General features: G+C 35.7%; 1 protein-coding gene across 3 annotated transcripts in view; it reads right to left on the reverse strand.

Moving 5' to 3' along the window:
- LOC150099411 (mitogen-activated protein kinase kinase kinase 7-like) overlaps window positions 1-27061 on the reverse strand; it is a 415932-nt gene that overhangs the window by 255321 nt on the left and 133550 nt on the right. For all 3 annotated transcript variants that reach the window (XM_090403539.1, XM_090403540.1, XM_090403541.1), the window contains one exon: window positions 11595-11719. In XM_090403539.1, coding sequence (XP_090259665.1) covers window positions 11595-11719 — 125 coding nt within the window. The remainder of the gene's footprint in view (window positions 1-11594; window positions 11720-27061) is intronic.

Here is a 27061-nt window from a genome sequence, read left to right on the forward strand (position 1 = left end):
AGATATTCAGCAGGCATTGTTGAATGGACCCAGCTAGAGTGGAGGATTTAGACTGAAAAACTCGAAAATTAATGACAATGCACCATGCCCTCAATCCTCACAGTGACATTGATAGGCTCTATCTATCATGCAAAAAAGGAGGCAGAGGATTATTACAAGTAAAGCAAGTTATTGAAGAAGAAAACGAAATCTGAATGATTATCTGCAGCAAACAACGGAAAAATTTCTAACTGAGATAAGAAAAGAGGGTTTATTTAAACCCATGGAGACAAAATTGGAATACAAAACCAACCAAGTAAAAGTGAGAACTGAAAGATGGAAAAATAAGCATTGCATGGAAAACACCTTCACAGCATAGATGACAGTGCTGACAGCAACTTGACCTGACAATCGTTGAGAAATGGAGCACTAAAGAAAGAAAGAATCAGCAATTTTTGCAGCAAGAACAGGCCATTAAAACCAACGTTATGAAGGCAAAAATACAAAAAAATTGAAGAAGACAGTAAATGTAGATTGCGTGAAGAAAAGGAAGAAACGGTAGACTACATTCATATTTAGGGACACAAAACACACGTGTCGAAATGATTATTTTACTAATTATTAATAAAATATAAAATATTAATCAAATTAACCATTTGATATCGGACCACAACACCTACCAAATGGTAAACAACAACCACATGAAACGCATCAAAAAGAAAACAACTGAATTAATTAACTCCGTTAACACATGGCCAGAAGAAACAACAAAAAAACTAATACCTCATTATGCCAGTGCGCCCAGAATTTATGGCCTGCCAAAAAAAAATACACAAAGCAGACACACCACTATGCCCAATTGTTGAAGGAATCGACAGCCCAAATTACCACCTAGCCAAAAAATTAGTGGCCACACTCAAGGAATTGGTAGATGAGTCTCCCTTCCTACATAAAATATACACATTTCATAAACAAAATTAAAAACATTACACTCAACAACCAAGATTTATTAGTCAGCTTTGACATAACTTCCCTTTTTACCAATGTCCCGATCAACGATACTATCTTGCTCCTACAGAACATATTTCCACACGACATCACGGCCCTCTTTGCCCACGTACTCCGCTCCGGATATTTCGTGTGGCAAAACAATTTTTACCTTTAAAAAGAGGGTACAGCCATGGGCTCACCACTTTCGCCCCCCCCAATAGCTAACTTTTTTATGGAAGACTTTAAGAAATTAGCTCCAGAGTCAGCGTACCTAAAGCCCAAAGTGTGGTTCAGATATGTCAACGATATTTTTGCCATTTGGCCCCAAAGCAGTAAATACATTCCTTAGTCACCTGAACAAACAACACAAACGTATCCAATTCACCATCGAAATAGGAAAAAACACCTCTCTTCCGTTCCTAGACACATGTGTCACACATATCCCTCAGGCTGTCTCTCCTTCTCAGTCTACCGCAAACCTACACACACACTGGCCAGTACATAAAAAAAATTTGTATCACCACCCAACACAAAAACTAGGTGTCATAAGCACCCTTAAACACAGAGCTCAAACTATTTGTTCAAATGAACAAACTCTAAACCAGGAATACAAGATCATCAACCATATATTTATAAAAAATGGATACAGTAAAAAAAAAAACTATTCACAAGATCCTTCACAGAGTAAAAACAAACAAAAAAAAGATTTCAAGGATGCTATTGCCATACCTTATGTTAGAGGCATTTCCGAAAAAAATAGACAGAGCACTACGCAAATACAACATCAAAACCACCTTTAAACTCCCCAACAAAATTAAGACACCTACTCAGTTCCTCCAAAGATCCTCTTCCACACCTAGCCCACCCAGGGGTTTACAAAATACAATGCACATGTAACCTACCATGCATAGGGAAAACAGGGTGAACCATCCCAATTATGAAGGACGAACACAAATGACAAATTAAATACCTCCATTTTGAAAAAACCGGCATTTCTAGCCACGCACTCCAAACATACCACAGAATTGATTGGAAAAATACCAAGTCCCTACACTGCACCAAACCTGGTTCAAGAGGAAATTTAAAGAAGCATGTGAAATGCTCAAACATAATCCAAATCTGAACAAAAATGATGGCCTAACCATTCCAAGAATGTGGAGGGCCCATTTGCAACCTTTATCCCACTATAAGAAGACTTGGTGAAGTGTCCCCCCCCCCCACACACACACACCTTTAACATTCAACTTGAACTGTACAAGTCCTGAAGAAAATCGTAGTATAACAATCTGAACTGTACAAATCCAGAAGAATCTTAGTACATGAGAACTTTAGCAGAGTTTATTGTAGTTTTTTTATTTATTAATTATTTAAAATTTTATTTATTTTTTAATTTATTTATTTAATTTTTTTTAATATTTTTTAGCTTATTTAATTATCACTAGAGGTCAGGCTAAGAAACAGATTAATTAACAGTGTAAATTTAATTTACACATGTATCCTTCTGATGATGACCTCAATACAGGGGTCGAAATGTCAAGTGTTATTTTATTAATAATTAGTAAAATAATCATTTCAAGATGTGTGTTTTGTGTCCCTAAATTCATAAATATGAATGCCGATCATCGTGTAACCTTAAAAGAAAGGGGTAGACCACATTATAAGTGGGTGCAGCAAAATCACACAAACTGAGTACCGTAAAAGGCATGCGTAAAAGGCAAAACGTAGCTAAAAGATAATTCACTGACATTTATGTAAAAAGTATGGGTTTAAAGTATCCAAAGACTATTGGAAGCATAAAATTCACCAGAAAGTCATTGAGAATGAAGAAGCTAAAATACCCTGGGATTTCAAAACTGACAAAAGCTTGGAATGTAATATACCCAATATAACAGTAGTTGAAAAAAGTGAAAACAAGGTTGTTCAGTTTATCGAAATTATCGGATTGACGATAAAGAAACTAAAAAAATTGCAAAGTATCGCGAGTTGCAAATTGAAGTTGAACGAATCTGGCAAAAGAAAATGAAAGTTGTTGCCATAATAATAGGTGCTTTAGGCAGCATTGCCCCTAAAACATTGAAAAAACATCTAGAAGCACTCGAGTTAGATGGATTAAAAATTTGGCAACTGCAAAAGGCCGCTTTGTTCAACACAGCATTCATATTCAGAAAGTATTTCCACAACTCATAGGCCCTTGGGTAGGGATCGAATTAGTGGAATATAACCAGCCTTTTACTTAAGACTGAGGAAGCAAATCAAGCTTGGATGAACATTATATATATATATATATATATATATATATATATATATATATATATATATATTCGTATGCAGATTTACTTGGTTTAACAACATATCTATTAATTTAATTTAAATGATTTAACACCAAGATAATAATAATAAAATTTAACACCAAATAATAAGGTTTAATGAGGACACTACTAGTTTCATTGCTAATCCAACTTCTTCAGGTGTCAAAGTACAAGGAAAAATACAAAATAATCAGACAGAAACATTACATATTAACAACAACAGATCTACTAAAAACTGTAGTACAGTTTAAATTGGAGTCCGAGCTACAGTTCCAGCTGTATGTTTACACGTGCGTGTGAAATTGTGAGAACACCAGCACTGGACAGCGGAGTTATGTGAATCTGGCAAGCTGTAGCTAAGGCTGCTATTCATGTGAGTTGAATCAAGTGTAATTTCTTTTGACTCAAGATACGTCTTTCAAGTTCATCATAACATTTGTGAATATTAGAAGTTTGAGACCAGTCTATTTGATGTTGGCGGCCTTCATCAGAGTTTATAGAGAACAAGACGTGGCTGGTGAGAGCGCTGGCTCGGATTCTGTTATAGGAAATGTCTCTTTTGTGCTCTTCAATATGGAGAAGGATAGATTTAACAGTCTGTCCGTAGTAAGGTTTTCTACAATTACAAATAATCTTGTATATTCCTGGGAACTGAAGATGGTGATGTTTTTCTTTAGGTTGATTAAGGATAGAACGGAGTTTAGGTAAAGTAGAGAAACGTGTTTTGATGTTGAACTTTTTTAAAATTTTAGCCAGTTTGGGGGAGAGGAAACTAATGAAAGGCAAGGAGATGTAAGCTCTGGGGATAGTAGAATCTTCATTAGTTTGTTGTATATTCCTGGGAACTGAAGATGGTGATGTTTTTCTTTAGGTTGATTAAGGATAGAACGGAGTTTAGGTAAAGTAGAGAAACGTGTTTTGATGTTGAACTTTTTTAAAATTTTAGCCAGTTTGGGGGAGAGGAAACTAATGAAAGGCAAGGAGATGTAAGCTCTGGGGATAGTAGAATCTTCATTAGTTTGTTGACGACAGTGAAAAAGAAGTTTCTCAATACTTTTTGAAGTAAAATCGTTATTAAGAAAGGTCCTTTTGAGGAAATTAAGTTCATGTTGAAGCTCTACTTCATCTAATAATAAGGATCTGTCCCGATGTGCAAGGGTGGAAATAATGCCAAAATTCTGTGGAGAGTACTGGTGAGAGGACATGAGGGCATCTGTCTGTATGTGGTGGCTTCCTAAAGATTGAAATTTTAATATTATCAGAGCACCTGGATAGTTTTATGTCTAAAAAAGGAAGACAATTATTAACTTCTAGCTCATAGGTGAATTTGATCTGGTGATGAAAGTTATTTAGATGATCCAAAAAAATAATATATATATATACTTTGTGTCAAAATAAATTTTGCTACAGCACTATTTAGAATCAAACATACTGAGATGTCACAATGATTGAAGTGTGGATTGCAGAGTTTGTGAATAAGAGAAGAGGTGATATGATAGATACGTTTAAGTTGGTGAAGAGATTTTACTGGATTAATCCAGAGGGGATTATAAAAAGAGTAGAAAGTGAGAGGGGAAGAACCAGAGGCCATTACTGGAAGTTGTGTAAGAGTGAAGAGGTGTGTGAGGAGTACATTTTTAGATGGAGATTGTCAGTGAACGGAATGATTTACCAGAATGCATCGGTAATACATCAATGGGATAGATATGTTGTCAGCTGAATGAATGTCAAGTGATAAGTCTGCAGACTGGATGGTATAATAATAATAATAAAAGAAAGGGTGTAAGAGATGGCTGTAATTTTGCTTCAATAATGCACTCGAGCATAATCCCAGCTGTAAAGTTTGGTGACATGTTTAACATTCTGGAGCTGTTTCTGTTGTATGGACTTGTACTTTGGTTTCAATGCCAGAAACGACAAACATCAATGGATATACAGAGTGTTTCAAAAGGGTGTATATAACTTTGCAGTAAAACAGAGAATAACTCAGAAGATGTACAAAAGCTGAGTGAGTATCATAATGTAGTGAAACAAATCAATTTCTGGTCACATAACTTTATTACCAAACGACAACACTAGATCGCATGATACATCATGCCGTTTGAAAATGGCAACTTTCAATCTTGAGGAATGAGCACATTGCGTGTTTTTGTTTGAGAAAACGAAGTCTGCAACACAATCATCCAGGGTCAAAGAGAAAGCCGTGTGCTGACAATGATGTTGTGGAAGAAATTCGGGAAAGTATCTATAGAAGTCCTGGAAAGTCAACCAGGCAGTGTCTTGTCAAATTGGAATTCCACATGTGACTGTGTGGTGTGTTTTATGACAGCCTTAAGCACCTATACTTAAGGATCTACAAATTTTCCCTCATACAATATTTGAAGAAAGATGATAAGAAGATACCCCAGGATTTCTGTACAAAAATGATCAGTAGGATAGAACAAAATGAGGACTTTTTGGACACAATCGTCTTCAGTGAAAAGTGCACTTTTCACGTAAGTGGGCAAGTAAACACTCACAACTGCAGAATTTGGGGGAGCAAAAATCCATATGCCATTGTAGAAAATGCTCATGGCACCCCAAAAGCTAACATTTTTTGTGCCATAAGCAAGAAGAAAGTGTATGACCCCTTTTTTTTTTTAGTCTATTAGTGGTGGTGTGTATCTGGATATGCTATAAGAGTACCTAATACTACAATTAGACGATGATGACCACAATGGACGCTTAGATTTCCAGCAAGATGGAGCACCTCCTCATTACCTAACAGAAGTAAGGTCGTACCTTGACACCCATTTTCTGGGCAGATAGATTAGGAGAGGAGTGCCTGTAACATGGCCACCATGTCTCCCCCTCCGACCTTAAACCATTACATTTTTTTCTTGTGAGGCTTTGCAAAAATCAAGTGATTGTACCACTCCAGAATTTGAAATCCAGAATTGTTGCTGCCATTGCTGAAGTTATGCCAGATATGCTCTGTCGCATGTGGCAGGAAACTGATTACAGATGTAGAATTACTGGAAGCAGTCATATAGAACTTTAACTGTCTGTGTTAAAACCTCAAGTGTTACACTACATTTGCATGGTAATACAAATTGTTCATACATTGTTATTTACCTACTATTATCATTCAGGGTTCTATATCCCCCCCCCCCTTTGAAAAACCCTGAATACAATGCTCCTTAATAATGTAATGTTTACTATAATGTGGATATTTTCTGCAATAGGCTCATATCTCTTTCAATGACAAAGCCTCCTGTCATGCTGCTGCTACTGGGATAGGATCTGAAAAAGATGATGTAGAAAAGCTTTAGTGGGACTGCACATAATATCATTCTCAATCCAGTAAAACACAAAATAATGAACTGAACATCAAATGTAGGTCAGGATGTAGTGTTTTACTAGGTTGAGAATGGGACCAAATGGCTAATACCATTGGTCCGTTGGGGCATTTTCTTCCAAATGAGGCCGGTTTCATCACAATTAAAAACTTGCTTAGGATGATAACCTTTCTCTGCAATAATTTTTTTAAATTCTGCTGGGAACAATGCAGCAGCTTCTCATCAGCCAATGCAGATTCTCCCATAATTTTTATGTTTTTTTTAGATTAAATCTAGTTTTGAATCTATGCAACCAGCCCTTGCTTGCTATAAATGACTTTTCTTCCTCTTCTGTTTCGTCTTGCAGCTGCATGTCTTCATATAGGATCAATGCTTTTTTTGTTGTGACGTGTTACCATCAATAGGAATCCTTTTTCTTGTCATTTCTTCCACCCATAAATTCAACGCTTTCTCTACCTTGAGTAACGTCTTATCATGCACTGTACCTGTAACTTTTGCAGATTTGGGTACAATGGAAAGACTCATACAAATTTTTCCTTTGTTCTTCAACACTTCATGTATCAAAGATTTGTTTTTATTATAGATCTTGGAAACGGTTGCAAATGACTATTTTCTACTTCAATCATATCGATAATCTTTGATTTTTCATTAATACTGAGCACTTCATGTCTTCGGTTTTGAAGACATTTTTAAATTTTTCACAATTTATTTGCTTGAATTTAAATGCAATTTTTAATTGCAATGAAACAATTGACTGCTTTCTTCGACAATTCGAGTAAAACCAAACATGAACAAATATGCACGTTTAAGTCCACACACCTAGCAAAACAAGCACGTTCTGACAAGTTTTCAGCCTGCATGTATATATTTCAACCGGCACAGCGCTCAAAAGTTTCGTGCACTTTTTTTTGAACCGCAGATAAGTGAAGCCATGGATACGGGGGGGGGGGGGGGGGGGGTACTGTATATTATACTTGACAAGAAATTATGTTCTTGTTTTAATTGTTTTTTTTTTTTTTTTTTTTGCTTGCGTTTTATTTGCTTACACTTAGGTAGGGATTAAAACAAAGCTATAATTCCTTGTCAAGTATAATAAACTACAAAATGCTTGTTTGTGAACTTTAGGGAGGCTACATAGTTCAGGTTGATGTTCATGGTATGTCCTTCATTTCTTTTTGATTTCTGCATTCTGACTATGACTAGAAGTTGGTTCAGGTTTATAAATCCAACTTCAGTCAGTAACAACATTATAGGTGGAGTACTACCTGTGCATTCAAATTATGCTTTCTGCTTATCCTGAACTACTACCACTTTCTGCTTTTAGGCTCCTGATTATATCCTGCACTATACGTATCTTGAACTACTTTCACGTTTTGCTTATAGACCTTCTACCTATACTTATATACACTTTCTGCTTTTTAGGGAACTGAAAGCTTTAATTCCAGAGTAGGCTAGATTAGAAGTTACAGAATGTGAGCTGCTTGATTCAAACCAAATTTTATTAGCTGTATTTTGAGTAATGTTACATTAGTTCCTACCTATTAAATAAAAGAAACCCATCAGAATTTGTAATATACTTTTTACTAATCCTTGCTAGAACTTAAGTCAGAATTACACCAAATGTTGCTCTAGTATAAACTCATGATAAAACAGCATTTGATGTAATTCTGACTTAAATTCTAACAAGGATTAGGCCTAATCTTCTAATCATTTTTAATCCTTCTAACATTTACGCTTGTGCTATTGTTCTACCTTCTAAATCATACTGAACATGCCAGTGTTGAGTTTAGTGAAAATTCTATGAATAAAGAATATATTATTTATGTCAGTAATCCATATTCAAATTGGATGTATTCACATTGACACATGTATGCAGTCTACAAAGTAAACAGCACAGATAGTGATAAGTCAAATTCATTTGCTATTTCAACCCCCACTTCTTTGATATTGAAAGTTGTCTGTTTTTCTTTCTACTAATCTCTGTTTCACAAAGAATACTATAAAGAATAATAAATAATGACAGAGAAGAAACATGTTTTGTGACATTGCAATACTGTTAATCACTTCTTGCATTATTAGTAATTCATTATTTCGTTGAACCCTAGAAAGAGATTTCTATTTAAATTTTTAAAGGGTATCTTCAAGATCTTTTTTAAACAATTGTTTCTGAAAAGTAAAAAAATTGAACAAAAATGCTAATATCATAATAAACATTATTAACTCAAATCAAAATTACATGCTGTAGAGATTCAAACCAGCTGCACTACATTGGTGTGTTTGAATTAAAAGAAAAAAAAATTAAAAATAAAAAAAAAAGCATGTTTTCTAAAGATGAAGTGGTCTCTAGTTAAAGCACAATTTTAAGACAACCATGTTACAACACTCACAATAGTAAAAAACATCCATCTCATGAGACCGATATGTCTTATTAGTGATAATATCTAATACTGCTTACTTATGGTTCTTAGTTTAAGATCAAGTAACATATTACTGTTTGTAGAAAAAATGTAGTTGTCACAGATACTTATATATATTTATAATTTATATTATCTCTCTACATAATATAAATTAAATGATATGAATTAAAGAATAAATTAACACTTAATACTGAAAATTCTATATGCACTATTAAAACACTTAAGGAATTGAACAACGTAGTTAAGAATATAAATTAAATTATACTTTAATAAATATTTCCGTTATTTCGTCAACGTCACGTTGCCATCTACTAAAGGAACTTACAAAAAAGCACGTGCACATAGGCACTACAACACAGTAACTGAGAATGAAGAGATGAAGCTATTGTTCTCCTAAAAGTCCTGATGGTGCCCTCTAGCGGGCTAAGTAGGTGTTCTTGGCCATTGGGCTGAAGGTCTGCTGATGTAAGCTTCCCAAATTTGGGGCAGTCGCATACAACCAAATTTGTTGAGGTTTGGAGAGTTTCTTAGGGCTGAGACTGATTCCATAAATAGTCTTTTGAATTTGTATTTGCTACGGTGTATTACTGTAGCTTTCTTCCACCATATTCTGTGGCGTGTATCCAGAGCATGGTTTGCAAGACCAGAATGGCTGTACTTGTGAAAACGGATGTAGTCCTTGTGTTCAGAAATTCTGATATTCGCTGTCCTGCCTGTTTGGCCAAAGTAAGACAGTTTACAACTGCAAGGGACCTGGTATACACCAGGTAGGTCTAGGGGAAGTGGTTGGCCATTAGTGGAGCGGATAAAGGATGCCAATTTTCTGTAAGATCTGTAACAGGAGGTCAGGTCATGTTTTTTTAAGATTTTGGTAATCTTTTCCGAGGTGCCTCGGATGTAGGGAATGGTGATGGATTTAGAGTAAACCTAGTTGTGGGGGGGGGGGGGACTGTGGTTTGTAGGTTTTAATACTTTTTGGATTTTTTTTGGGGGGGGGTAGCCATTGACTGAGAAAGTGTTGAGGATGTGATTTAGTTCAGTGTTAAGGGCCAAGTCGTTTGAACAGATTAGTATAGCCCTATTGTATAGTGTTTTCACCAATCCATATTGTTGTGAGGGGAGGGGGGGATTGTTGGTGAATGTATCTGCTTGTATGGGTGGGTTTTAAACTGAGAAAACCAAGGTTCCATTAGGCTGGCGGGTGACTAGTGTGTCTAGGAAAGGGAGACTGTTGTTTTCCTCTTTTTCCAGGGTGAACTTGATTCTGGGGTGTTGGTTGTTTATGTGTGTTAAGAAGGAGAGGAGTGTTTCAGAGCCATGTGGCCAAATGGCGAACACATCATCAACGTAGTGAAGCCATATGGTTGGTTTTGTGTGGGGCAGAGGCTAAGGCTTTTTCTTCAAAGGTCTCCATAAAGAAATTGGCCAAGGGTGGAGAGAGTGGTGAACCCATGGCTGTCCCCTCTATTTGTTTGTAGAATTTTCCCTGCCAAATGAAATAGCCTGAGTTCATTGTGAACTGAAATATGTACATAGTGTATTCATATGTTGAATATTAATAATAAGAATATATAAAATATATCGAATATGAATATATGTATTCATTCATTCATCTTCAAGACCCACCTTTCCTAACTGGGTTGTGGGGGCAGCAGCTGCAAGAGGAACTTTCAATGGTCACGATCCTCTGCCACGAAGCTCAGGTGTTCAATATGTATTCGTATTGAATCATATTCAATAGGAATACACTAGGCTGTATTCCTATTGAATATGATTCAATAGACAGTGTAACTGATCTCCAAACAGCCTGAGTTGAAACTGCACAATGACATGGATGTTTGTGAAAGTCATCTTTATATTGTAAATAATTACTGTCATGCAGTGTGAGACCATCACCATGTTTATTAGAGGTCTGATGTGGCCCATAATTTTTATTACCTGTTAACAGAGATTTCTTTTTTTTTTTCTTTTTAATCATAATCACTCTGCTGAGTAATTGATACAAGAAGGGAATGAAGAGAGGCATTTCAATGCCTGTGTGATTAAGCAAATTCATAGTTTATGATGCTATGTTATTAACAGGTATCGTTGTACTGATATAAGCAGCTAGCCATGACAATTATGATATCAGTTAAATAAGCTCTCAACTCTGATTTTACAAACAGTGATGACATCGTATACACAGTTCACAGCAAGCACTGAGTTTATATCATTCACAACTGTGATTTACACTTCTGACACTTTCTTTTGAAACTTTCAAACTTTTGGCATACTCTATTATAATTTTTACTTTCTACCTACAAACATTTTACCTTTATTAACCAATACATTGTATACACTACATAAACAAAGTCATGCACGTTAAACTTTAACCAATGCCTTGACGGTTATGAAGCATTAACATTCAGTTGCACTATAATTTATTTATACATATACAGAAATATGTATTACTGAATTCACACAGTTTCACATCTAATTTTCTCATGCTTAGTATGTTGTCAATACTTTTGTCTATCAATGAAATAATTATAATAATATAACAATGATTCATTCTATATCACCTTCAAAAACTTCTGGAGCCATCCATGCAGCACTTCCCTTATTGTTGGTCATATTAGTATGCATATCACATGCAGTTCCAAAATCACATATTTTTAGGACTGTTCCACCCATTACAAGTAACAAGCTAAGTAAAAAAAAAAAAAAAAAATGATGAAAAGTTTTACAAACAGACATACCAATAATATGCTAAGAAAAAAAAATTATTTATTTGATGTTTGTAAAACCTTTAAGATATTTCCAAAAAATATCTTCAAGGTTTTACAAACATCAATGCATATTTTGTGAACTACTTCATAATAATGCATATTATTGATATAAAATTTGGATTTATTAGTCATTACTATTATGCCAGTTACTAATCAAACCTACTAATTCTGCTAACTCATGGATGGCTGTTTCTTTAAAGTAACTCTCAGATAATCCATTAATAGTATAATGTAGCGAGATTGTAGTAGAGACTTCTGCGTAACATTTAAGATCAAACCCCTGTTAGAAGATACTTCTTCAGTAGAGTTTTGGTTATATCATGGTAAAAAGTTGTTCTAAATAAAGCATACCGGCTATTTCCCATTCAATATTTATAGGAGATATGTGTGCAGCAATTCCAAATTTTTCTAACCCCTTTTATAGGCAGCACTACAGAGATGTGCTATCTTTCAAATATCAAAATTTCTGCTAGTGCAAGAAAAAAAGAAAAAAAAACCATTGCTTACACAGACCAATCCACATCATTCAGTCTTAACATTGTGAAAAAATCTTTTCACTGTACAGGGTGATCAAAATTAAAATATCCCTTTTTACGGCTGTGTTGAGCACCATCCAGTGATCCAAATGCTGCGAAACTTTGCAGGAATACATTGTGCATCGTTGGGAAGCAATATCTAGGGGAAGGGGGGGAAGTTCCAAAATTCACCACTAGGAAGGCATTGTAAACACCAAATGCATGGGATTTGTATATCATGCAACTTGACAGGTGCCAGGAGGGTTTAAAAAGATAGACATGGGATTTTTTCCCTCCATTCTGGCTGTTAATACCATTCACAGTGATGCCATTAATCTTGCCTAAACATGCTTTGCTTGTAAAGCTGTTACTACCTAAACAATTGCTGAACTGTAACATTTTAGTCTAAGATTGTTTAGCATAATTTTGAAAAAAAAAAAAAAAAAAAAGGTGTGTGTGTGGGGGGGGGAAAGCAGCATAAAAATAAAGTAGGACAGTATAATGATACAATAAGAATGAAAATTAAATCCATTATTTAACATGTATACTCTTAATCGGAGCTTCACATAACACGCTTACTTTGTATTTTAAATGTTTTCTATTTATCTCAAGTTTTATATAATGATATTTTTTATATGATGACTTTGATATTTCATCTCTCTCAAATGCACTTCTAACAGCTGTTCCTGCTAATCCCATCTATTCCAACAGTGCTTCACAATTCACAGTTGGAATATATAATCCAACTTCTATTATATGAGGACAAGAAAGCAAATTATGTCCACGCAAAGTGAAGATGCGAGGTATAAATTATGGTAATGATTTTGAGTCAGCATGATGTGAGGCAGAGGTTGACAGGAAAAGATAATTAGTTGGATAGTGCTTATTATTCTTGAAAGAGAACTATCTCGGGCACTAAGTAAAGAAGGGCACACAAAGATCGAGACTTTTAGATCTGATCATTTCATCAGAGGATGTGCTTGTAAGTGAGGTTTTGCACTTCCCTCTAATTGGTGGGCATGATCATGAAGTGATCACCTAGGTTATCATCACTATGATAACCGGTGATCATAGTGATGATTTAAAGACTTCCATGAGGAAGGGATATATGTGGAATTAAAAAGCTGGTGATTATGATAAGCTTAGGAGATAGCTTGGAGCTATAGCACAAAATGGAGTGTTAAGCAGGATGGAGGTAAATGCTATATGGGAAATGACCAAACGATATTTAACAACATCGATGTGCAAATATATTCCAAAGATCAAAAGAATGAATAAAGTAGGTGTCAAATGAATGAATGAATAAAGGGATTAAGCATGAAATTTGGAATAAGAGGATACCGTGAAGGCAGCACAAATGACTAATGGTAGCAATTAATTGCATGGGAAGTATAAAGAGCAGGCCAGGAAGATGAATTATAGGCAAATCAGTTGGTAAGAAGAGCAAAGTTACAGCATGAGCAGAAATTAGTAAATCGGGCCAAGAAAAACCCTATTTTTTTTCCACATTTGTGGCAAGTAGAAGAAAAATTATTATAGTGAGATGATGTTAACAGATGAAAATGGTAGGATAGTAACTGATGCAGAAGACATCATTGAGGTATTCAAAGAACAATTTATAAGGGTGTCACTCACAATTAAGCCATCCACAGGAGAGGATGGCTTAATTGTGAGTGAGCAAGAGGTATACAAAAAAATAATCTTGATGTCAATAAGAGGATAGGATTTGATGACATATCACCACGTCTTGAAGGTATCTTCACGGAACTGGCAGTAGCATTGGTATGCCTGTGTAATAAGTCTTACGACAGGCTCCAAAGAGAGTGGAAATAAGGTAGAATTGTTTCACTGCATAAAGTTGGTGATAAGGCTGCAACAACAAATTATAGGCAAATCTGTATATCTGGAGTTGTGGTGAAGGTAATCAAGAAATTGGTGAGAAGCAGGATACAGAATTTGGTTGATAACAGTGGTATTCTCTATGGTTATCAGCATGGGTTTGTTAAAGGGAGATCATGTTTTACTAATTTACTTATGGACCATAACAAGGTGACAAATGTCTTGGACAAGGGAGATGCATACACAGTGGTATACATAGATTTTGCCAAAACTTTTGACAGACTGTTAAATAAATTGAAAGAAATGAGACTAGATAACAGATTAGTGAGTTGGATCAGTGATTGACTGTCAGATAGGTATCAGAAAGTTGTATATGGAGGTGCAGTGTCCCAAAGGAGGAGGGTCACAATTAATGTACCACAGGAGCCATTGTAGTTCACAGTTTGTATATTAATGATAATGAAATGGGTTTACTGGTGATATGCAACTGTTTCAGATGATGAAAAATTGGGGAGGGAAATGCAGAGTCAAGCAACTCTGCTGCAGTATTTGATGAGTGGATTGAGTAGCTCATCCATACTGTTGCCGCTCCCAAGCAACAGTATCGATGAATAAAGGAGGATGGTTTGGCAATGGGCTAACAACCCATTCCTAGAAAAAATATTTTGTTGAGCAGGCTAAACAATATGATACCGGACCAATTCTACGGAAATGATGTATGCAAAGGGAAAGGTTAACAAGATATATTATGAAATTCAGAACAAGGAATGTCAGGACATTAAAATAATTGGACAAAGGAGAAGAGGAAGACCTAAAAAGAGATGATTAGATGAGGTTGAGAAAGATCTTGGAATTCTTAAAGTTAAGAATTGGAAAAGTACTGCACTGAATAGAGTAGAATGGAAAAATATTGTGAAGCAAGCCAAAACCTATAAAGGGTTGTAGAGCTAAAAGAAGAAGAAGAAGAATGCAGAGTCAAGCAGATGTTATGGCCTTACAGGAGGACTTGAAGAGATTGCATGAATACATAGGTAAGTGGAACTATCAATTCAATGTTGCAAAGTGTAAGATTTTGTAATCTGAAGCAACAATGGGATGCACAGTATACCCTTGGTGGAGAAACTTTGAAGGAGATAGAGATCTGGGAATGGTGGTGGACAAGAAATTCAGGGGCCACATTGCACCAGTTGTGAAGTCATGAAATTGGATAATGGGGACCCCAACATGCAGAAATAAAGAGGTTATGATCCATTGTATAAGGTTTTGATAAGGCCTCATATGGATTACTGTGCACAAATTTATCGCAGAGTTTTCATGGTGACAATAACTATTATATTACAAACATGTACATATTATTATATATTATAAATTATATATATATATTATTATTGAATGGGCACTTCCATGGAGTTTGAAGACTCACTGCAAGAGACCCAAACTATTCACACCATCTAGCATATCTCTCCATGAACCCATTAAGAGAAAAAGCAATCATAACTGACTCTGGTGACCAATTCCACTGATTCACAACTCTCCAAGTGGAAAATCTAGTCCTCATACCCCAACTAATCACACCTTTATTAAACTTCCAGGGCTGACCCCTTGTTCTGGTCCCTCTAGTCAAGTGCTGAAACATTTCCTCTGCATCAATCATATAAAACCTTTTAAGCAGCTTAAATGATTTTCTCATATCTCCTCTTTTTCTCCTATCAATCAACTTCTACAATCCACACACACTCTCAATCTCTCCTCATAGGGAACATTCCATGGACCACTCACTATCTTCGTTGCTCACCTCTGAAACTTCTCCACTGCTTCCTCATCCCCAAGAAACCTAGAGGACCAGACCTGAGCAGAGTAATCCAGATGTGGATGTGTCACGGTCTTATAAAGAGGAATAACAACTTCCTTATCTCTACTTGTTAGTGTGCTCTTCAATAGCCAAGTAATCTTATGAGTTACCCTAGCAATATGTCCTCTAGGCTTTAAATCTCTGTCTACCACCACTCCTAAATCTCTAGCTTCATCTATTTCCTGGAGTACAGTTCCATCAATATGGTACAGAGCTTGTAATGTATTTATCCCAAAATGAATAACTTTACATTTCTCCACATTAAACTGACACCCATTATCTTTTGTACATACTGAAAGCCTTAGGAAGTAGTTCCTCCTTCCCAACTGGATAGGAATCCCATATAAGGTAAGTTATAGGTGCACTGAATATGGTATATATATCAGGGTGGTCTAAACTGGATGTATAATTCTTATCAGAAAAAGAAATGACATGTTAAATTTAATAACCAAAGTAAATCTGCACTTTCTGAACTCAATCTCATGTCTTCTGGCAAACAAAAATACAAATTGGAATGATCTCTATATCTACTACTCTTCTTTCCCATGACAACTATTACCTATGTTCTTCTGATCCAGACACCTGCACTGAGCGAGTCACAGAAATCATCCTCAGTGGCATGAATGCATTCATCTCTCATTCCATCCAAAATTCCACTTTCCAAACCCTGGTTCAACAGAAGACATATGAAAGAAGTAAAAAAAAATAAAATAAAAAAAAAAGCTTAATGCAAGTGACTTACATCAAGAAACGAAGTTTTACTACTCAGCTTATGCAGAAGCATGCAATAAATGTAAATCAGCTATCAGCAAATCCAAATCCAACTTCATAAAAGCCACTAGCAGAATATTCATCGCTGGTCAAACAGTAACTGTGCTGTGCCTTCTGGTCCTCACAAAAGACATCGGATATAACTTCTGCTCACCAGCGCTATCCACCTCTCTCCCATCCAGATAGCACCACTGTTACAGCATGAAAAAAAGAAGCTGACCACTAGTATCACTCTTTTCCTCTAACTCCTGCATGATGATAAAGGCAATTCACCTCCTTCCATAACAGCAACTGAGCACTATATGCATCCTGTGGTCTTTCAGCAGAAAGACATAAGTATGTTGGAAGTTTTTCCACTTGGTTATACCACAAGTTAAAGATATAAAGAAATTATATACTTGGTTTAATCCTTTATCCAAGTGTAAGCAAACAAGTTTTCACCTGAATTATTTTCAGGACTGGGACAACTCGTAGTAAAGGTGTATGACTTCACATCACTTGCCTTAGTGTTCCATAATGCAAAGCACATATCCTTACGGGTATGTATATAATGCTGTGCATTATGAGAAGGGTCACTACCCAGACCGGTTTCGATCTATATTGAGGTATCATCAGTAGGAGCCAGACCCAGAGGTGATACCAAGGTTGAAGTAATGCAGAAGTAAACCAAGTATATAATTTCTTGGTATCTTTAATTTGTAGTATAACCAAGTGGAAAAAATTAAATTACTAATTTAATAATAAGGTGCGACACCTTTTGGCAACACGTATGTAAAAATATGACTTCTCCATTACTTCAACCTTGGTATCACCTCTGGGTCTGGCTCCCACTGATGAGACCTCAATAAAGGTCAAAACTGGTCTGGGTAGTGACTCTTCCCATAATGCATACCGTAAGGATATGTGCTATGGGATACTAAGGCAAGTGATGTGAAGTCACCTTGACTATGAGTTGCCCCAGTCCTGAAAATAGTTCGGGCACAAACTTGTTTGCTTACACTTGGATAAAGGATTAAACCAAGTACATAATTTCTTGGTATCTTTAACACATAAGAAATATATTAACCCCCTTACTGGCCATTATAGATCAAATATGCATCCTCATATGCTTCATATATCCATCATATATTTCAATGGAATATCAATGGTATTACAATTTTAATATGCATTTCGCATCCATGCTTGGATGTACATATACGTCTTGGCCAGTAGCATGGTTAAACACCTTGAACACTACAAAGTCGTCTGGTCCCAATGGCATCTCTCATATTGTACTCAAAAGTTGAGTATAATATGAGCACTAGATCTAATATCTGTCTTCTATCATCTCTTCAATCTTCTGTACTAAGCTGGCACCTATCTCGTCTCCTGAAAACTAACATATAATCAACCCATTCCATAAAAAGGGAGACAAAATCCTACTACAACTACTGACCAATTACCATCACCTTAATCCTCTACAAAATAATGTAGAATGTTATCAATGGTCAACTTCACCATTTAGAAGCTTACCAGTTAATGAGTGACCACAAAGTATGAATTCTGCAAATTCAGATCCATGGATAATATCAGCCTACATCACTCACCACTGGACACATGAAATGGAAAGGTTCAGAAAAACATCTGCTGTTTCCATTGACATTTCCAGGGCTTTTGATAGTCTTTGGCATCAAGGCCCTTTGCAAATTGCCTTCTTTCGGTCTGCCTGCCATCTTCTTTAACTAGATGGTCAGCTTCTCTCTGGTTGTTCACTACATGTTATAGTTAATTGGCAACCTTTCTACAAGCTTTGCCACCAATGCAGGAGTATCTCAAGGCTCCATTCTGTCACCTATCCTCTTTCTCTTATACATAAATGACCTACTTTCAATCACTACAAATCCTATCCATAGCTTTGCTGATGCTAGCTCTCTCTCTCTCTCCATTCATCTTACTCCTTTGACAAACCATGTAGTTTCCAGACATCTCTTACATAAAGATCATCTGCAACCAGTGTCTTAAGCAATATCTCCATACCATCCTTCAGTGGGGGCAAGGATAACCTAGTCACCTTCCATGCTGCCAAAAGGCAGTCCTTTCCTTTAGTGTTACATGGTGATCAGTATTCATTTCAGACAAATTATGGAGACTACAACCATATTAGAGATAATTACTTTAATTTCATGACGTTTTGACCTTAATATTAAGGTCATCATCTGAAGTATACACACACACACACACATATATATATAGAGACAAGCTATATTACATTCCAAACAGTATGCCAAAGGGACAATGATTTGATTAATTTTAATCCTTAAATTTACTTTCATACCACGTTTTGGTGTGATAATATTATAGTTGATAACGTTATAAACAGTATATAGCTCTGATATAGTTTTTTTTGCTCACTAGGGGTCAGGCCAGTAGAATAACGGTTGATCAAATCATTATCTCTTTGGCATACTGCTTGAAATATAATATAGCTTGTCTCTGTATATATATATGTGTATACTGCAGATGATGATCTTAATATGAAGGTTGAAAATGTCAGGAAATTAAAGATTATTTCGAACACAGTTGTAGTCACCATGATTTGTCTGAAATGAATGCTGATCACTGTTTAACACTAAAGGAAATTATTCTGATACTTCATGGAGATTTGATGCACAAGCAATGCAATCAGTACAGTTAGCTAAAGATTCATGTTTCTGTTTTGATTAGTCGACTGGCATTTTTAAAACTCTGTAGAGACAGCAATCTTATTCATCAAGCTGAAAGGAAAATTTCCCTCAGCAAAGGCACTAAGAACATATAACCACATGGAGAAAGCGATGCTCAGAGAACAGATTCAAACCACCCGCAAAAACTTAGCATTTGCTCAAAATTAGGTTCAAAATTTAAAATCAGAATTTTTAAGTAGTTTAAATCCAAATATTTGGGATATCCTTGAGAATATTACTGACAACTCTGCTAAATATATCCTTGAAACAAAGAAAGGAAAATTTATATCCAAATATCATATACATAAAGATCGACAATATTCAGATAGTCAATGGATGAGTTTGTTCTCCTCACTGAATGAAAACAGCCAACCACAAGCCAGTGATAACAATAATAGCCAACTACTAACAAGAGAGAACAACAACAACCACCAACCAAAATTATGTGATTAACAGGTGCCACCAACTGCCAAGTGATCAACCTTTTTAACCATGCCCTGAACAATAGTGAATGCTCGCTACTTAGTAAAGGCTTAAATTTTGCAGAGGCATCCAAGAGACTGTTAACAAATTAGATTTCGTATAACATTGAAAGAGGCTTAAGATTTCTCCCAACCACCATAGCTAATAAAGTACGACTGGAAACCTCAAACATAAATAATTGGCAACCGTGAAATCGTTAATGAATTGGCAGCTGTGAAATCATTAAAATCAAATCAGGACATCATAATCACTAGAGCTGATAAACACAGTGCCATGTTATTTTAAACCAAACATACTTGGAAAAAATGAATCAATTAGTCTCAGACAACAGAACCTATCAACTTGGTAACTATATCCCAACTAATCAGAGAAAAAAGAAAATGAAAAAATTACTTAAATTAGTCACTTCTTGGCCCAAGGATACAGTTAAAAAACTAGTTCCACACTATGCTCATTTCCCGAGAATTTATTGTTTACCCAAGATTCACATGCAGAATGGACTGCTCAGGCCGATAGCTGAAAGTATAGATAGCCCCAATTATCATCTCTAGCCAAAAAATTAGTATCAACACTCAAGGAGTTCGTAGGTCATTTCCCCCCCCTCCAATATTAAAAACGCACAACACTTTGTAAACAAAATTAAGACATCAGACTGGAAAAAATATAATTTATTAGTCAGTTTTGACATCTCTGCCCTTTTCACATATTCCCAATCAATGACACAATTCTTCTTTTACAGGACAAATCTCTGCCTGATATCACAGTGCTCTTTGCACATGTACTACGTTCTGGCTATTTTGTGTGTGTGACAAAACACTTTCTACCTACAAAAAAAAGGCACAGCCATGGGCTGGCCGTTATCTCCCCCAACCAGATTGCTAACTTTTATATGGAAGCTTTTAAGCAACACAACATGGTCTAGATTCCTTTACTTTAAAACCAAAAGTCTGGCTTAGATATGTTGACAATGTTTTCACTATTCTGGTCCCATGGCCACCAGACATTAGATACTTTCCTCAGCCATCTAAACAAACAACACAAATACATACAATTCACAATTGAGATTGAAAGTCAGAACACACTTTCTTTTATAGATACGCGGGTGGTCTGAAAAGTTCTTGGCTTAACAATGAAAAAACGAATTTTTAATTTCAAAATTATTTTTATTTTTCAACATAATCTCCCTTAAGACTAATACATTTATTCCAGCATGCTCCAGCACCATTATCCCGTCCCTGTAGTGGTTCTCAGGGAGATCTGCAAAATATCCCTCTACAGCTGCAATCACCTCTTGATTCGAAGAAAAACACTGACCAGCGAGGAAAAGTTTTAGTTTTGGGAAGAGACAGACGAGAGGGAGCCAAATTTGGGGAATAGGGTGGATGTTCCAATAATTCATATTGCAGATCCCTTAATTTTCCCATTGCCAAAACACTTTTGTGGACAGGTGCATTGTCCTGATGAAAGATAATTTTTTTTCTTCTGCAAACTGGGTCTTCTTCTCTCATGCATTTTTTCGTCTAGTCCGGTTAAAAGATCGGAATAATATTCTCCGGTTATTGTTTTACCCTTTTTCAAGATATTTATGTCTTTAGCAAAATGTCTTCAGTATCCCAAAATACCGATGCCATGATCTTTCCTGCTGATGGAACTGACTTTGTCTTCTTTGGTGATGAACAATCGGCTTCTGTCCACTGTTTTGACTGCTGTTTGGATTCTGGTGTGTAACGGTGAATCCAAGTCTCATCCATAGTAATATATTGATGCATAAAATCAGTTTTATTCTTGTTAAAATGCTCCAAGCACTGTTCAGAGATTTTCATGTGAGTACATTTTTGATCTGCTGTGAGCAAGCACAGCACCTATCTTGCACAAAGCTCTTTGATTTGCAATTCTTCATGCAAAATATATCCTACACGCTCTTTTGAAATGCCTATAGTCTCAGCAATTTCATGCGCTTTGACTCGCCGGTCATTCCAATATCATATCATGCACTTGATCAATGATTTCTGGTGTTGTTACACTTTTTTGGATGTCCTTCACGTGGATCATTTTCAAGGCCACATTTAAACTCGGCAGCCCATTTCTTAATTGTCGAAAACGAAGTAGAAAAGCGCCCATAAACTTTTATAAACTTTGAATGAATTTTTTTTGGTGTTAAACCTTCTTTTACAAAAAATTTTATAACTGCATGATACTCAATTTTATCCATTTCAAGGGATTCGGTCCTAGAAGGTCCATGTTAAGGTACTGGTACTCTCTTTTATTATTACACTTTTGAATTGAGTTCACTTTTACTTTAACATTTAATAAATTTACATACATACGGTAAGGGCATACTGCAAAAATAGTCAAAAACAGATTATTTGGATGTTGAAAAATGCACTCAATAATCAGGGAGCTTATATCACTTTACATGGTTATGGAATGTTCTCTATGAGGAACTGAAGGTCTGTGGTCAACAAAGCTGGTTGACAGGCAGAAAAGAGGAGATATGATAGAAATATATGTTATTAAAGTAATTTTATAGGCCTGAAACAGAAGACTTTTTTTTTCAGTACAAGTAGTCATCCCTAAAACTTGTGTAACAACCAATTTTTTTACTGGAATTAATTCACAAAACAATAATAATAAGAAAATAATTAACAATATTTTGCTGGTATTATATCCAGCACCTTCACAGCGCAAGAACAGTTGATCACAGTACACAGAGAGCAACCATTTAGTTAACAATGGGACTAGTTTAAAAAATTGTAATGCCTAATCAGTCTCCTCTAGCATAATGTTACCTATATAACATGACATTGGATATCTCATTACACCAAAGTGCATAACTTTACATTTTCACACACCCACAATTCCAGCATATACTGCATATCAGCTGCATTCCTGATTACCCTGCCTATTTTAGCAAACAGTTGTATGTCACTTCTTTTTTTTTTTTAACTCTAAAATTTTCATATTATAGTAGCAGGATTATGCTACAAGAAACCTAATGAGGTTAGGGATCTTGGCATACTGGTGGATAGGAATTTGAGGTTCAAAGGTCACACAGCAAAAGTTGCAAATACACTCAGAAGAAAATTGTGACGTCAAAGCAAACTTTGACAAGGATAAGGAAGTCATTTTGCTCTTTATAAGGCCTTGAGAAGACCACACCGGGATTATTGCACATAGATTTGGTCACCAGGGTTCCAAAGGGATAAAGAAGCTGAGGAAAGGGTGCAAAAAAGGGTTACAAGAATTATATCTGGATTATGGGATTTAGATTATGAGAACAGATTGTGAACATGTGGACTGCAGACTCTGGTTAATACGAGAAAGAGGGGTGATATGATAGAGGTCTATAAACTTTTGAATGGATGTTATAGTATATCTTCTGATGAAATTTTTAGTTATATGGAAGGTGGGGGTCATCCTTGGAAGTTAAATTTGTTAACAGTCAAGAAAGTGGGTAAGAGATAGATTTTTCTCTCACAAAGCAGTGAGTGAGTAGAATAGTTTGCCTTTAGTGGTAGTGAGTGCATCTAGTGTGAATGTATTTAGGGAAGTATGACAACTGATTTGGGTGATTTATAGCCTCCCTCAAAGAGTCCTTGACTCCCCCTGGAGATCTCAGATAATAATATCCTCCATTGCCCATTACTTGGCAGTACAGAGCAGTGGTTCCCGACTTTTTTTTTTTGATCCTGAGAAATGTTTTTTACAGCACCCCTCTTTCTAGTGTACAATTTTTTAATACAGGAGGGTAAACAATGTAGGGATTAAGTGGATGAGTAGCAATATAAAGCACAAGCAAGAAGGGTAACTAGTATAGCAAGGAAAGATAAATCAGATTTTGAGAGAAAATTAGCAAAGCAGGCCAAAATACATCAAGAAGAGTTTTTTTTCACTACACAGCAAGTAAGAGAAAAAATGATTATGGAAAATTTACTTTACTCGGTACTGATAGTAAGAAAATGACAGAAGAAGAAGAAATAGTTCAGTTAATGTGATCACTCTGAAAGAGTATATCTTCCAGGTGGTGAATTTGAATTTGCACTAACTGATGTGAGATTTGAGAATATGAAAAAATATCAATATAAATACAGCAGTAGGCATGGATAGCATGTCAGCTCATGTGCTATTAGAATGTGAACTGGCAGTGCCTCTCTGACTAAGTTGTTTAACCTAAGTTTCAGCTCTGGCAAGGTTCCAAGGGAGTGGAAAGATGGCTCCAACACAGAAGCAGCAAAAAAATACAGACTAATTAGTATCTCTGGAGTAGTGGTTGAAGTATTGGAAAAATTGATTAAAAGTAAAATCTGGGAATGAGTGAATAGAAATATGATACTCTAAAGGGAACAGAATGGCTTTGTAAAAGGGAGGTCTTTTGTAAAAGGAAGGTGATAGAAGAATTGGATAATAGAAATGGCTACTCTATCATACTATTGGTCTTTGAAAAGTCATTGGACAGAATACCACATGGAAAATTATTACATAAGTTGGAGCAAATGATAATGGATATGAGGTTGGTAGCATAGATAGTAGGATGGCTGATAGACATCAGAGGATGGTGTATGCTGGCAAATGAGGGGTGACTTGTGGAGTGTCCCAGGGCTCTGGACCACTACTCTTTAATTTGTACATTAATGATATAGCAGATTTTTTTTTTTTTTTTTTTGGTGTGTGTGTGTGGGGAGCGGGGGGATATTCAGTTGTTTGCTGATGATGCAAAACTGGGGAGGACAATAGCTGATAAAGGTGATTCAGATATCTTGCAGGATGACTTAAATAAATTGGCAGTCTGGACAAAGATAATGGTTGCCAATTTAATGTAAAATGTAAGGTAATGAATGAACTTTGGGATGAAAGGGTTACATACTTCATATCATATAAATGGTACTAGATTACAAGATATTGAAAAGGCTAGGGATCTAGGAGTGATGATAAATAGAGATTTAAAGTTAAGAGGACATATTGCAAGAGCTGGCAAAATAGCTCAGAGGATTACTTAGATGTTGAAGAACACACTGACAAGTAAAGATAGAGAGGTTATTATCCCTCTTCATAATGCTATGATTTGGTCACATGTTGACTACTGCACACAGATTGGGTTACCTGCATTTCTAGGGGACGGAGAGGTGGTGGTGGAGAGGATTCAAAGACAAGTGACGAAGCTTGTGACAGGTCTGTGAAATGTTTCCAATGAGGATAGAATAAAATTGTGTGAATTGCAGAGTTTGGCTGACTGGTGGGGGAGAAGGGGATATGATATCTTATATGTTACTACAGGGATGCTATAAGAGTGACACAAAATAAATTTTTCAGTACATTAATAGGGAGTAGGGAGAAAACAAGGAGTCACACTTGGAAGTTGTCTGAGTGTGGTTAAGAGATAAGGTTGTTTACTTAGTGAGTGGTGAATGAGTGGAATGGATTGTTAGAGGTGGTTGTGAACATCCAACAGTAAATAAGTTTAAGATGTATGATAGGTATGTGTTAATGGATAGTGTGGGTCTCTCACAGTGAGTCTTTTAACTCCATGGAGTATATGTATAAATAATAATAATGTCAAAATAATATCCATCAAATGGAAATACAAACAAAACACAGAAAAGGAAGCAAGAGATGCTTAGGAGAATTATAAGGGATGGAACATTGACTATAGTGGAGTAACAAGTATATTCAGTGGCATAAATTCACATTTTTTTTCACTATATTTTTGTTCAGGTATAAGCATGGTGGCACCCCAGATACTCTTGCAGTACCCTACCGAGATAATATAGAGAGTCCCACTTATAAACTTGTCAGACAGCTGGTATATTCTTCTGCCCCATCTGCTTTATCAAAAAAATTGAATCACTTCTGTTCAAAACTAGTTTCAAAAACCTCATCTCACATATGCAGACATTATAATCAAAGTTTAATATTTATTTCTTCTTTACTTATGTGCAATTAAAAAGACTCTTGATCCTATGCCACTTACATTTTTGACATACTGGCATTTTTGTCAGTATGTCAAAACCATGACATTGATACTGATACAAACAATTCGATGGAAGAATTGTTTGTAAACAATAGAAATCGTTTCACCTAGCGACATAGCCCAGACAATGATATATTTTAAATGCATGCAGCTAGCAACTGACTATAGAAAAAGAATCAAATAAAAACATGTGCCTTTCCTAGAAACCTTAATCACAGTTTTCCAAGCAGATCACCATTCTCAATCTTAAAAAGACAAACCTCAGGATGATATGATACAGTCTCTCTCTCTCTCTCTCTCTCTCACACACACACACACACAAAAAAAAACTACCAAATCCAAGAATACAGAATCCTGACAAGCAGAATCAATATTATTTGTTCCAACACCACACTCTTCTAACCAATGGCCACAACATCTAAAATATATAAAATATTACATCTGCCTCTTCTCCACCGCATGACATAAGAAAACTGCTCCTTCCCCCACCCCCAAAAAAAAGAAAAAAATATAATCGTTTCACATATTGAACTAAGAGCCATAGCTAAAAGAGAAGTCAGAAAAAGACATAGAGAATCATGGAATAAATTTGTTTCTAATTTAGAACATGATTTATATAAAATAAGACCCAATGTATATAAGATTTTGAAACACTTAAATGCAGATACCAAAGAAAACATAAAATTAAACACTGAATTGAAATTAGAAGAATTTCTAAATTACTACACAGAACTGTGGACAGACAAATATTTTAAAAAAGACAACTGGCAAACAATTAACGAAAATGAAAAGGAAATAACTGAAGAAGAATTAGAAATCAGCCTGAAAGAAACAAGAAACGGAAAATCACCTGGAGAAGATAAGCTAGGTTCAGAACTATATAAATACGCAGGAACAAGATTCATAGGAAGACTCTTATTATTTTTAAATAAAATTTACTCAACTAGTATCCCCCCAACAGAATGGAAAAAAGCAATTGTGATTACTATCTTTAAGAAAGGTAATAGAGATGACCCTAAAAACTATAGAGGTATCAGTATACTAAATTCCTGTTACAAAATATATAGCAGAATCTTAAATAACAAACTAATGAAATATTCCGAAAACTTTATTCTAGAGGTACAAAATGG

This window comes from Typopeltis vanoorti, chromosome 14 (assembly GCF_054136105.1).
Source record: "Typopeltis vanoorti isolate ZY-2024b chromosome 14, IOZ_Tvanoo_1.0, whole genome shotgun sequence".
Classification (NCBI taxonomy): domain Eukaryota; kingdom Metazoa; phylum Arthropoda; class Arachnida; order Uropygi; family Thelyphonidae; genus Typopeltis; species Typopeltis vanoorti.